The sequence below is a fragment of the Phoxinus phoxinus genome, assembly GCF_949152265.1.
Source record: "Phoxinus phoxinus genome assembly, chromosome: 18".
In the NCBI taxonomy this organism is placed as follows: domain Eukaryota; kingdom Metazoa; phylum Chordata; class Actinopteri; order Cypriniformes; family Leuciscidae; genus Phoxinus; species Phoxinus phoxinus.
Genome location: NC_136893.1, coordinates 5124564 through 5138848, shown reverse-complemented (window position 1 = coordinate 5138848; position 14285 = coordinate 5124564). Strand labels below are relative to the sequence as shown.

Here is a 14285-nt window from a genome sequence, read left to right as displayed (position 1 = left end):
ATCTGCACTAAATTGCATTAAAAGTGTTAAAATGCTTTAATTTACATTTCTAAACACACTGATATCCCCCTGATATGTAGTGTTTTAAAATTGTGTTTGTCAATGAGACTGTGCTTTGAGAGTTTGGTGATAGCGCCATCTACTGGTTAAAAGCTGTACATTTTGGTTAAATATGTTCAAACTTGAAAAAAATCGCTTGAATATCCTCCTTTAATTTTTTGGATCATGCTTATTAATTTTTTTACGTAAAATTATTTAACATTTACATTAACCAAAATTACTTTGTCCAACTGTAATATGCTTGGTGGCATGAATATTAGCCATTTGTGAAGCTGACGTCAGGGTGTGTGTACTCTCAGTTATAAGCAACAGTTCCTCTTAGCACAGCTGATCTACAGACTGAGAGTCATATCATATCCTTGTTTCTGTTCGTGTAGAAGATGGAAGATCGAGAGGAAGCCGGAGACACAGCATGGAGAACATGGAGCTCATGAAACTGACCTCTGACAAAAATATGGTGAGACATTAAACACATTCAAATTATCATATACAAAATAATCGACAACTAGACCTTATGAGAGATTAACAAAAAAGTTTTTTGTTTCATTTTGAGAAATTACTTAGAAAAAATATAAAGAAGAAATCAAGCCAAAAATCTAAATAAAAAGCAATAAATTATATTTTACATGAAGAAAATTAAGATAACGTTATTGAGATTTATGAATCATGACATAATTTTTGTGGCAATAAGATCATATTCATCCGTATTCTCATTACTTGCGTGTGTGTGTGTGTGTGCGCGTGTGTGTGTGTGATTCTGTCATACAATTATTTAATTTAAATCACCATAAATTATAGGTTATACAACATGCACTTTTATGATGTAAAAAACACTTTTAATAACAACATTAATTTATTTTCTTATTGCACATTCCTGATTTTATTGTGAACGATTCATCAGTGTTTGTTATTCCGCTGAAATCTCGAATCAAAATGTAATAAATAACTTGCTGTTCCTCTGACATGACTTGCCATTTTTGCTGATGGGATATTAAGCCATAAATGCATTATTTAATTATTTTTTTTTTTGTCAGTTGGGTTTTGTCTCTCATTAAAACAACTGAATGACCAAAGTGCTTTTGATTCAGTGATTTTATTAAAGCTACACTGTGTAATTTCTTAAGTTGATTCTTAGCAAAAAACACTTTGTTCTTTTAAAATGATATGTGCTCAATCATTCATTCTCGTAAGCGTAGATTCTGCCATTTATAATACATACGAGCGAGTCGCTCGAATGGTGGAAGCCATGTTGCGCCTCCATCTTGAAAATACATTAGCCAAAGAGGGACATACCTGGAAATTCAAGCTTCGCCTTTCGCGTTTTTACACTGTGGCACCGTGACGAATGCGAGGGGAGATTACTTGCGACTGCCGGCAGATTTGAAATAATACGGGCACCGTAGGAGTTAAAACGCCCTCGGAATAGGAGGGGCTAGAAAGTAATATTCAATTGGTATAGTCATATACAATTTCACCACTAGATGGGAGAAAATCCTACACAGTGTAGCTTTAAATATTTGTGTGAATTTGCCTTGTAAGTGAACCCTTACAAGAGACTAGGACTTTGCATTTTGTTACTTACATTTCAGGGTGTTCATGTTTTGCATATGAAATAATTTGCATAACAAAAGTGTGTCTATAAAGTCTTTCCGCTTCATCTACCCAGGGGCAGGCCTGTGAGGAGACTACAACCCCTCAGCAAAGCAAATCACCAACCAAAACATCCATAGCCAAGACATCTTCCAAACTTTTCTCCATCAATCGCTTCAGGAGCAAAAAGCACAGGTTGAATGGTTCGAACGCCAGTCCACCAGCTGAGAACCACAGCAGCCCAACTTCAGCCTCTCTGGACACACAGGTGCGGAAAAGACCTCTTTAAAGTCAGCATGAAAGGGAAGTTGCGATAGTCTTCCCTATTGTGACGTAAATATCTGAGTGAAACGGCTTCTCGAACAAGAAACAACTGCATGGGCGGGGCTTGATTTTGTCCATGGGGAATTGATTGGATGGTTGTGTTTTGCTATTGGTGGATCTCATATGAGTGACAGGTTGCCCCGCCCTCATCATAAGAGAGGAGAAGAGATGTCACTGAAAGAGGGAAGGGAAGATATTTGGATTATTAGGGCACATTAATAAAATAAAATGTAAAAAAATGATGATGTGCTTGGATAAATCATTTATAATAAAATGGCAATATTCCATTAAAAATACACATTGTCATTTATGATTTTCATGGTGACTTTAATTAGCAGTGTTGGGTCTCAAAAAACATATTGGTTAAAACATACAATCAATTTTGTAATTTAGATTTTTAAAGAGTGCATGCAAAGTAATAATCTGGCTTTTTAAGTTGCAAATTCTACAACTAAAATCTCAAATATTTATTGTTGTTATTGTAACTGGGCTTTTCCACAGGACGCTCCAGACACTCTGGGTGACGACGGCTTTTTTGACCTTCTAACCCGCTTCCAGGGCAGCCGTATGGATGATCAAAGGTGCTCATTAGAGGACGGCGTTAGCCGCGCTCCCGCCCCTTCCTTTCCCCGCGAAACCCCGTCCGTAGCCTTGAGGAAACGTGAGTCCACCCTCCCTCACTGTACTGACCTGTGCTAACTAGACTTCAACTATATGCATGTGCAGTAAAATCACTTGAGGTGCATTCACACTGAAAGCAATTTAATGCAGCAAAACCCAAAGAAAGGGGGAGTGATTTGATTTGGAATGATGTACAGAAACCATGTGAGCAGAAACCTGTGTGCAAAACTTTATGCACCTAATAGCGACTAACAGTAGAATTTCAGAGTGTATACAGTGACAAGCAATTTGTTTGTCCACATTGATCAGTACTGTGTCACATGAGAAAATTGCAGCCAATCAGAAGATACTTGATGTTTAATGTACAGTTAAATGAAGTGGGAATTTTGAAGATATTGCTTGTCACTTTTGCTCATCATGCCTGGTTAGGACATGGTGAAATTTATCAAGATAGCATAAAAAAAAAAAAAAAAAAAAAAAATATATATATATATATATATATATATATATATATATATATATATATATATATATATATATACACACACACACACACACACACACACACACACACACACACACACACACACACACACACACACACACACACACACACACACACACACACACACACACACACACACACACTACCATTCAAAAGTTTGTGGTTGCGAATTTTTTTTGAAAGAAGTCTATTCTGCTCCACGAGACTTAAACACAGTAAAAACAGAAATATTGTGAAATATTATTACAATTTACAAACTATTTGAATATATTTTAAATGTAATCTATTCCTGTGATCAAAGCTGAATTTTCAGCATCATTATCATATTCTTCAGTGTCACATGATCCTTCAGAAATCATTATAATATGCTGATTTGCTGCTCAAGAAACATTTTTTGTTGAAACAGTCGTGCATTTCTTTCAGGATTCATTGATGGTGAATTTAAAGTTCAAAAGAACAATATTTATTTGAAATAGAAATTCGTTGTAACATTATAAATGCTTTTACTCTCACTTTTGATCAATTTAATGTGACCTTGCTGAATACAATTATTAAAGGGCACCTATTATGACATTTAAAATGTTCCTAATGTTGTTTTGGGAGTCCCCAACAACAGTTTTACATGCATGAAATGACAAAAAACACTTTAGTTGTCGTATAATATGCATTTATTTTTACCTGATTTGGTCACCGACTCCCAAATGATTCGTTCAACGACTCATTTTTCCAAACCCCTCCTTTGCGCGACGCTAATCTGCGATTGGTCAGATGACCCAGCAGTGTTTACAGAGATAATACTTATTGTTTAACACGGAGTACAATGATGCTTTTATCAATTAAATTGTGTTATAATAATGATTATAGTCCACTGCTTTGTAGTTTGTAGTAAAAAACTAAAAATAAGATAAAGAATTTAATGTTATGTTAGCGAGCATAGCCCAGAGTTCATATTGTAAAAGCACAATCAGTCTTTGTTTGCGTTAGCCCGATGCATAAACATAACGTTTTTACACAAAAAAAAATGCAGTTACGTTACTACGAGGTATTACTCTATTCTTTAAGACAACTCCGAAAACAACGACAAACACTTCACATATTTCAATACAATTGTCATTGAAGACCTAGAAGCTAAACGGTGCTTACACAACAGACAAAATAATTATTAAGCATGCTACATAAAACATAAAAGCAACAATTATTAATAACACTTACAGGTTGTGATACGGAGGAGGAAGCTGATGCAAATACACTTGGAACTGAACCTTCCTTCAATATCAGTCGGCTCGCGAATCCAAGTTTGATTGCATTTAAGTTGGTAAAGCAATCGTCTTCAAAATGGCGCGAACAAAGCACAAGGCTCGGACTATACTTCTGTGGTGTAGTTGTATATATGAATTGTAGCTACTTAGTCTTCAAATGCTGACTTCACTTGAGTCGCACTTCAGAACACAGTGTCTCGTCGCCATGATATTTTCCCTGCTGGCCTTGGAGCGCAATAAGTGGGCGTATCGTATTCAAATAACTTGACAAGTTGACGTCATCTAGTCAGAGAAAAAGCTTTGGTCTTCTAACGATTCATAAAAATGACTCCGAGTCGACTCTTACTTTTGAAAGACAATAACTTTATATACGGCGCACTTTCATATTTCAAACTTTGCAGAATGTTTTTGTTCACTTAGATCTATGTTACACACTACATGAAAGGTAAATTTCAAAATTCCATAATAGGTGCCCTTTAATTTCTTTACAAAAGTTTGGAAGCAGTACAATTTTTTTTAGTGTACTATAAGAAAAGTATATATACAGAGTATTTAATTGAAGTACACTGTGCTGTTTTAAACCTTCAGCTATTTCCGTGTCCGAAGCGGAGGCCTCTGCGCAGCCTGGCCATTTTCTAGATCTGCTGGCCAGTTCACAGAGCCGTCGACTGGACGAGCAGCGGGTCAGTGTCAGCGATCTCCCGGGTCTCCGGCTGGACCAGCGCCACAGCCAGGACGTTCTCAGCAAACTCATGGCTGCGGCCGATAACAAAGAACCAGAAGAAGACTTCTTAGACATGCTGATTAAGAGCCAGGTAAATGTTGTTTATTATTAGGCTGCATCATTAAAGCATTACGCCCTTTTACAAGTCTTGAGTGTGTTTTTGGGCTCTACTAGAATAGGGTTTCATGCTTGAATGTTAAAAAAACACATTGTTTTTGCTGTTTAATAATTATTTGAAACTTGGCTAACTGGCAGCTCTAGAAGTAATACAAAGATTTATCTTGAACACTGTCATGGAAACTATGTATAATCCTTAATTAAACAATTTAATAATCAATTAAAAAGGAATTTATATTGGACCAGTGGTTTGGAAAATGAATGTATGGATGATTCAGCTGCGGGCGACAGGACGCAGGACTTAATTCGGCATGACCTTCACAGTGCATTATGGGTATTCTGCAACCGTTAAGTTTACATTGGTTGTATACTTGTTATTGCGGTGCATTGTGGGATTGAATGAGTGCACTCAACGTCCACTATGGTTTGGGACACCACTACAAATGGCCGTCCCCTCAAATAGTGCCCTCGATTTCGGACACAGCCCTAGTCTGTCAGTAACACTCTGTTTAGTCTCTATGAAGATTGGTCGGCTGGATCGGTGTGTTGTGATTGGTCAAGCGCTTCGAGCGTGTTTGGGAAATGTCCCGCCCTTACCATAACATACTATTAACTAACTCAACCAGGCCCCGCCCCTTTACTTTGGAATTATTTAAAAGAGGAGGAGTTTCAGGGAGTTCAGAAACAGTGACACTGATATAGACAATAACTCCCAGCTGAAGTGACATTGTGCCTTTTTCATAGCCTGGAAATCCAGACCCAAATCCGAAAGATTAAAGGAACACTCCACTTTTTTGTGGAAAAAGGCTCATTTTCCAACTCCCCTAGAGTTGTAACTACAGTAGAGTCAAGTTTTAAATAGGAAAAATATCGAAACTCTTTGGTCATTTTTTTTGAGAGAGATGCTAACGGTCTAATCAGATTCAATGATCTATGCTAAGCTATGCTAAAAGTGCTACCGTCAGACCCGGAGATCGGCAGAATGGATTCGAAAACGGTAAAACTGTTTAACTCTAGGGGAGTTGGAAAATTAGCCTATTTCCAAAAAAAGTGGAGTGTTCCTTTTAATCCTTTAAGGGTCTGGCATTGAGTAATGAAAATCACCCAACTCGAGGGCCGGCACCAAGCATGCATTTGAAAATTGCACACAATTGGATAACACTACGACCAATCACAACAATACTCTGCCTAAGCCACATACGCTTACAGTAGCTACCAGCGGAGCTAACTGGTAGATTAGACACTTGCCGTATCCGGTCGGCAAAACAGCAAAAACGTTCTCTTGCAAAGGAACGATTCGAGCGCCGTCTTCTGTTCCTCTATTAGAGAAAAACGCAAGTCTAAATCGTTCATTGTAGCGCCCAAAGCCATTTCAAACCACTGGTGTTTCTCCATAGCCATCTTGCAATGTTTACTAATGACTTCGACATCGCAGCGCTGTCGTCATCTGTTTAGCTCGCCTCTGGCCCGCCTATATCAGATACACCGATGTGATTGGTGCTGCTCGGCTACAAGGGCATAGTTAATGAGCGTCATTACTCAATGCCAGAGTGACTCGCTGAGCAAATTCAAATTGTGCGAGAACTCTGGATTTCCAGGGTACCTTTTTCATACATTACACACTAAAGAAAGTTGAAAATTTGAAAAAGCATTATAGATCCTCTTTAAATATTAGATTTCACAGTCATTTGAAAGCATGTGTTCAGTGTCTGTTTTTGACTTGCAGGGATCCAGACTGGATGATCAGAGGTGTGCTCCTCCTCCTCCCCCCACCAGAGGCCCCACAGTCCCAGACGACGACTTCTTCAGCCTCATCCTTCGCTCCCAGGCCAAACGAATAGATGAGCAGCGCGTCATATTACCATCTGACCAATCCTGACTGACCCGCTCTTGAACTGAAGTCTTACTCATGAATCAATGCCTTGTTGAAAATCAAACCCTACATGATGTTTTCCCTTCTTGCTTAACATGAAGATTTTCGCTCGAGGAGATACACCAAGTTTTGTTCATCTTTCTACAAATGTGTCCTGAACTGGATTCAGACGCGTTTGTGCAGAATAGATGCTTATTCGGGAATCAGACCAAGAACCGCAGTCTCGTTCTCAGGGATTCAGTACAATGCACTGAATGCATTTCATTCACCTGGACAACTGGATGGACTTAATCAGCTGTTACTGGACGGGAGATTCAGATTTCAGACAATTTTATATATACAGTATATATATATATATTTTAACACTAAACTTAGTATCAGTTCTGTTCTGTTTTTAATTATTTGACTTGAAAATGTGTTTTATATTATCTTTTAATACCAGCGAACTATCAATGTTTTTGAGGTTTTAGAAACCAGTGATGACAAGCAGTCTGCAAAATGTCTGGATTTACGTGAATATAAAATTATTTGTTCTGGAAAGGATATAAGTCAAGAATGTATCACTTATTTTAAATGACAAGAGGAATAAAGCCTCATCACAAACGGACACAGTTTAGTATGCTGGGAATATTTTATTTGATGCTGAAGCTACACAGGACAGAGTACCAATCACCATGAAACAATTATTTGAGTTTTCACAAGAATGAGGAAAAAAACAAACAATCAAAAGGAAAAATAAACTTGATTATGATCAATGATTATTCAGTATAACATTTGTAAACCAGTTAAAGCCCATAAATGCCATCTCCGAAAATACTACTAAATAAGAGTAAAATATGATTAAGATAAAGAGACAACAGTGTCTGGCTTAAAGCCTCCTAGATCGTGATTTAAATGCATCATGAGAGGTTTACAGATTGTAGGTAAAGTGAAACTAAAAGATGCTAATTCTGCAAATGTGAGCGCTTTCTAATGAGTGGAGCCTTGCCGTTTATTCTCTGTTGGTTATTGGATTGGTTTATCAGTGCTGTTTGACCACAAGGTTGGTGAATCCATGCACCTGAGTGAGCTGAGGACAGTCGAATGAGGCCAGAAGTTTATGTGTGCCGTGACACTTCGGAACAAACTTCTCCGTCAGGCACACGGTGGCATGTCCAGCAATGTCACTGAGGAAGAAAATAAGAAGAATATTTAGTATTTTTTTTAATTACTTTTGTTAGATTAAATATTCACAAACTGTATTTCAACACATAATATAATATTCATATCATAAGATTAAATAATCTAAAACCGAATAGCAACACAGAAAGAGTGTTGAGCATTGTGTTCATCAATCAATTTGATATAATTCAGTGAAAATGTATTTAATAATTTAAATATTGTAGTGTCTTACCCATAGTTAACAACTCTGGGGTGCTTCAGTCCAAGTCCCACAAAGCGGAATACAGGATTCCTTAGGACACAAGGCAGTGGATTCTGGAAGGTGATTTTGACCGACACTTCTTGACCCAGGACTGCATCACATGCAGGCTGAGAAGAACCACATACAAAACACAATTTTAGCATGAAACCATTTCAGCTGATCAACAGAATAAGTTGAACACTTTAAACTCACAGCCAGGACTAGATCTGGAGTGCGCAGCCTGAAGCTGTACTGGGTGGCCAGAATCTGCTTAGTCTGAGCGACGTGTCCAAAGAGGTTGAGCATCAGTGGCGCGTGATCCACCAGGTGTTCCTTATACTCGTCATAACTCAGGGTCCATTCCATAGGTTTGCCTATAGTAGGAAAAGTGATACGCTTTCTTTACAAGTCTCTATTTGAAATAACTAACTGACTGTGTGCTAATTTGCATGATTAACTTTACACATAAGCTGCACCGGTAACTGTGTGGTCTCATGTATTGCAACTCAAACTGGATAATTTCTCACATTCAGAGGCCTTGAGCTCGATGCATGTCTGGTCTCTCTTCAGGAAGGTCTTCCTGACTCCAGTGTAGTACATGGCGGCTGCATGGCTGTGGAGGGTGACGCTACGAGGTGAGCTGCATTTGTTTTTTAGATTGATGCAAAGCACGGCATCTTTTCCCACACACAGTCCCTCATCCTTCAGGCTGACTTCACAGACAACATCCTCAGCGCAGGGCAGTGGGTATGTGCATCTCCTGGAGCCGTGACGAAGGGCCGTCTCCAAAGCAGCGCACTTCTCAGTAGAACCTGATCAACGGAAGCAGGAGGAGATGTCACAGGTGAGACCATGAATCTTAACCAGATGTTTTAAGAAACATGCATGTGGTTTTTACCAAGTGGGTGTTTGTAGAGGTTTGTGATATCTACACGCTGATCTGAGCCGACGGCCTTGGTGCTGATGCAGTGACCGACTACATCCTTCTCAACGTGGACAACACCAAATGTCCCATCGCATTTCCTCTGCCAGTAAACTTTATCACTGTTCACCTAGAACACAAGGAGACAAACATTAATTATACGTCATTGTATGTTAATCTCTGTATGACAGAATGCTATATTAAAGGATTAACGCACTTCTGCGAACAGGAAGGGCACGTCATGCTTCAAGAAGGTCTGTCCACTGCGGATCGCAGCAACAGATGTTGGGCCGCAGCGGAAGAAGCCTTGGTTGGTCATTTGAGGAGTGGCATCAAGCACCTGCCAACCTCCAAAACCAGTTGGCAGGTCGGGACGAGCCATCCAGGCCTCATTCCACACGTGGTAGTTCCTACGCGAAGAGAAGAAGAAAGACATTCACTTCATGCACATTCAGAGGAACTTTTGGTGACATCTCAAATGTTCATGATACTTACCAGATTGAATCACGGTTCATGCTATCAATCAGCTGAAATTTATCATCAAAATAGACATCCCTTGTCAAAGAAACATCAGTGTCATGAGCAGAACAGAAGTTTGAGACTGGACGAACAGGAATGCCCAAACATCTCAACACTACGAGAAAGAGAAGAAGTGCATTACATCTACAATCCCTTTCTCAACCCTTATTTTCTCCTTGTCCATTCTGCCTGAACTCTTACGTGTGTTGGTGACTCCAGCGAAGGCCAAGCTCTGTCCATATTTGACAGGTACTCCTCCACATTTGTGAAACTGTCTCAGGATGGCACTGCTGCTGCACCAGGAAGTAGGAGAAGTCCCGTCTCCATAGGCGTTTGACCAGTTACCCACCAACACACCACAGTCTTTGTTGGCAATAACCTGTTGAAGAGAGATGGTTGAAAATGTTGTTTATGCCTCAAGCTTCATTCAACATCAAATTCAGGAAGAAAATGAATACTCACCATGTCCGACAGCACTCTGGAGATGTTGATGGGGCTTCTCCATCCTGAGCAAGGGCTAGAACTCTTCTCCAGCACGTACAAACATGCAGCCAAGACTCCCTCCTCAAACTAAGAATCAGACGACAGAGTGAGGAAATTAGATATTATGATAAAAAATAAGTTTTAATTGTGTAATTACTTTGATTGAAATCCTATTACAAACCTAACATACACAAATAAAAAGCGCAACTGCTCAATTCGCTGGAATGATTCAACCCGATTACCTCAAAGTCTTTTGATCGGTTCTTTTAAAGAATCAAATTATAAGAGTCAGGTTCGTGAATCTCTTTTTGTTCACTAGTACGACCGTTCGTTTCAGACTTCAAGCTCACGACTCCGGTAAGATTGATCTCGTCTCGCTGTCTACTCTGCTTGTTTAGTGTTGTAATAGCTCCTCAGATTGTATTCCCTGAGAACGGCAGTCCCGTTTAAAGACCAGAAACTTCACGCGCTGACTTGGATTCAATGGTCAGAATTGATTTTAACATAAAAGCATGGGATTTCGCATATCAATCACTTTACAAATATGATATTTGTAAATAAAATATTTCAGAAAAACGGTCAAAATAAAACTAGAGTAGCGTTATTGTACACCAATCGACGTCATCAAGCAATATGCTTCCAGTACGTAGATCATTATAGGAGCTATCTGGTTTTGTAATAGATAAACCCTGTGGAATATATTACGCTAAACTTTAATAATAATTTTAGAGAACTACTTTGTAACATTTATAGGCTAAACCGAAATGTTGAAAGTGATTTGCAGGATTTTACTGTTTTCAGTTTTACAAACAGTTGGGGTTTCTTAACATTCCCATTGAAATCAATTGGATTCACAGCAGTCTCTGATATGTGGTAAACTCGGATAATGAAAGTTTATCTCTTACTTGACCGAAGTTCCATGTCCTGCAGCCAATCTGCTGTTTAGTCCCATAGTAGATTCTGCCCATGTCGTTCAGCACATACTCGGCTCTCTCCGACTCTTCATGCAGGTACACACAATCATCTGAGAACAGAGAAAATTCATAAAGTTTTAATCGTGCTTTCTGTCTTTCCGCATTCAATTTAATCTTCATATAATCAGGTTTCAGTGTAATGAAGCGCGTACCTTTGCACCAGGGGTTGAACAGCATGTAAAGGTCATTTTCAGGAACACATGGTGTACAGAATCTTCCTCCTGCACAGTGAGTCACGACACTGAGTTGGTATCGTCCAACGCAAGCAGTCGGAACGGAGTTCACACACAGTTTGATTCGGTTTTGGCCCCTTTCAACAATCTTTGCTCCCCAGCAGTCTTTCTTGAATTCTTCCACAATTGAAACGACCACATGAGTGCCGTCCCGGACGGATGCGATGTGACCTGTAAAGCACACAGAAGAACAAGTGATTCCAGTGAGCGTAGAAATGCATGTTCCTCCTCAACATTTACTGTATCTGCATGTCCTATAGTGTCATCCACGCACAGGTCATACAGTAACTAACCTAGCTTCAGCTCCAGGTGGAGTTTGTCAACACTGGGATTGAAGGGACGGCACAGATCAACCCACATATTGAAGCACTGTCCTCTGCGGACGATGAGGTGATCATCAGGGAAACAATGTGTGTGATGCTCCAGGCGATTCGGTCCGGTCCTGCACTTGATGAGATCCACTTTACTCACCCGGAGGAGAGTTTCTGAGAAAACGAAAAAGCAGAAGATATCAAACAGATCATTCATTGCGTTATTACAATAACATATTTCCCATCATGCATTGCAGGACAAAGATCTACGACTCTTACCCTCATTTCCACAGACTCGCTTGACTGTGCAATCTTCCACACGCTCCTTGATGATAACTTCCTTAGTCTCATAATTGCGGCATGGAGCGACATAGTTGCACGGATTGGGGTATGGAGTAGCACAAGGGTTAACGCAAGGGTTAACGTAGGGGTTAACGCATGGGTTGGCGCATGGGTTGGCGCATGGGTTGGCGCATGAGTAAGGGTAAGAGTAAGCATAAGGGACAGAGTAAGGGCTGGTATAAGGGTTAACATAAGTTTTACCGCAAGTATCCACATAAGGGTTAAAGCCGGGATAATGATGACCCAGTGGGTGGCATGATGATTTCCTGCAGCCGTCCGCTTGCAGTTGAAAGGCTGGGAAACGGCCAACAGTGCAGAGGTTTTTGTATGGGTTGTATGCAAAAGGCATGCTGGGTAAAAAAAGAAGTGTACTTGGTCATTACATGGTTAACAATTCATAAACATGGTCTCTTGGATGCTTTTGTTCTATGTTCATTAGGCTGTTTTCAATATTTTTGACTTGCATGTACTTTCACAATACAAGAAAAGGAAAGACTTTAGAAATAATAACTTGTTAAAGATGTTGCTGCTACTTAAGACATCTTGATAAAAACAGCCTATGAATTCTAGATAATTCTAGTTTTCTAATAGTGCACAATACAAACAGATAATAAGTTTCAAACAATGTCAAAGTTGATTACTTACATGTTTTTTGTCCTTGCACTTGTTTACGAGTAACTGAACTGAGAACTTGATGTACTGCAGTGAACACTAAGTCCTACTTCAACCAGCTCGTAGTTTGTCTCCTCAGAAGACGGGATTTTTATACTACATCTCCATCTCCACCCCATCCACAGCTCATAGCAGAAGAATGTGGAGAATTGTCCTCTTAATCAAAGGATCAAAGGATTTTGAGTCACACATGTTTGTTTTAATGGACTCCTTAATAGAATTAATGGGACAAATTAACAACTTAGTTTAATTGTTCTGACCTTTTAAACTATAGGCAGAGTCGTTTTACAGTCATTTTCCTGCCAGAGCAAGTCTGTTCATTTAAGACTACGTTGATCATAAAAATGATGAATATATCCCAAAAAGAAAACAGAAGTGTTCAGATTGATGTTTATTTTTACTTTTTGTTTCTGTACAATAACATTCTGTAACTCAATAAAAATTTGATAAAAAAAAGATGAATATATCCTTTATTTATTCCTATATATTAGTCGTCACCTTCATTTATCCCCTTAAGCGGCACCCCCCCTTTTTTTAATAGACATGAAAATGCACATTTAATGCACATTTTACAACTAAAATGGTTGTAATTCAAGAATGCTTTGGAATATAGATGTAAGATTGGTCTTGTTTTAAAGAGGACATTTGGAAGATTTTGTACAAGTGAAATAAATTCAGAAAGTTAAACAGAAAAAAAGTTATAGAAGTTTGAGTTTATGACAATTTTATATAAAATAGGCCTATATATTTTCAAAACCTGGTGGACTTTAAAAATGAAAAAAAAAAAAAAAAAATCACAAATATGAACAAGTTGTGTTCAAATTTTAGGTTGATATCTCCAAAAAATAAGCTTTCAGTGAGATTTAGTTTGGGCTCAGTAGCAAACTTTTTCTCTAGTTGACATTACTGGCCATATAAGGGCGTCTCCATTTCCATATGTTGTTTGAGTGATCTGAACCATTATTTTTTACAATTTTCATACAATTTATGAAGTAGACATCCTATTCAGAATTAGTATTGGAAGTTTGGCAGATTTTGAAATGAATTCAACCTCTAAGAAACACAAAAAGAACACGCGTGTGCATTATAGCTCGCTGCCACATCACAAATGCTGAATCTATTATTTTTTTCTTTATATTTAAAACATTTTCAGACTTTTTTTTCTAAAAGAATTGAATGGATGCTATCTTTTGAAGTTAATAACATTCTTTCATGATTTTTCATGTTCATCACTATTTCAAAATAAAGGTCTGAAGACTCATTAGGAGTATGAAAATATTCTTGTTGCAAATTGATAAATTACGGCTCCTCTGTAATTTATGAGGTCTAGTTGCATCAAAAGATGCAAACTAGA

At 38.6% G+C, this 14285-nt stretch overlaps 2 protein-coding genes across 4 annotated transcripts in view; one reads left to right on the top strand and one right to left on the bottom strand.

Moving 5' to 3' along the window:
* gpsm2l (G protein signaling modulator 2, like) overlaps positions 1 to 7832 on the top strand; it is a 26951-nt gene extending 19119 nt beyond the window's left edge. Inside the window, exons 10-14 of one of the 2 annotated variants that reach the window (XM_079587551.1) lie at positions 438 to 517; positions 1727 to 1918; positions 2476 to 2635; positions 4948 to 5174; positions 6927 to 7832. In XM_079587551.1, coding sequence (XP_079443677.1) covers positions 438 to 517; positions 1727 to 1918; positions 2476 to 2635; positions 4948 to 5174; positions 6927 to 7079 — 812 coding nt within the window. In that variant the 3' untranslated portion in view covers positions 7080 to 7832. The remainder of the gene's footprint in view (positions 1 to 437; positions 518 to 1726; positions 1919 to 2475; positions 2636 to 4947; positions 5175 to 6926) is intronic. The other variant, XM_079587550.1, reaches the window with a different exon arrangement.
* LOC306985369 (protein-glutamine gamma-glutamyltransferase K-like) overlaps positions 7689 to 14285 on the bottom strand; it is an 11169-nt gene continuing 4572 nt past the window's right edge. The window contains exons 3-17 of one of the 2 annotated variants that reach the window (XM_079587537.1): positions 12905 to 13087; positions 12503 to 12609; positions 12197 to 12253; positions 11900 to 12091; positions 11526 to 11777; positions 11305 to 11423; positions 10379 to 10486; positions 10118 to 10295; positions 9893 to 10031; positions 9615 to 9807; positions 9374 to 9527; positions 9003 to 9287; positions 8689 to 8849; positions 8467 to 8603; positions 7689 to 8239 (exon numbers count right to left, since the gene is read on the bottom strand). In XM_079587537.1, coding sequence (XP_079443663.1) covers positions 8095 to 8239; positions 8467 to 8603; positions 8689 to 8849; positions 9003 to 9287; positions 9374 to 9527; positions 9615 to 9807; positions 9893 to 10031; positions 10118 to 10295; positions 10379 to 10486; positions 11305 to 11423; positions 11526 to 11777; positions 11900 to 12091; positions 12197 to 12253; positions 12503 to 12608 — 2226 coding nt within the window. In that variant the 5' untranslated portion in view covers position 12609; positions 12905 to 13087 and the 3' untranslated portion in view covers positions 7689 to 8094. Of the gene's footprint in view, positions 8240 to 8466; positions 8604 to 8688; positions 8850 to 9002; positions 9288 to 9373; positions 9528 to 9614; positions 9808 to 9892; positions 10032 to 10117; positions 10296 to 10378; positions 10487 to 11304; positions 11424 to 11525; positions 11778 to 11899; positions 12092 to 12196; positions 12610 to 12904; positions 13088 to 14285 lie in introns of both variants that reach the window. The other variant, XM_079587536.1, reaches the window with a different exon arrangement.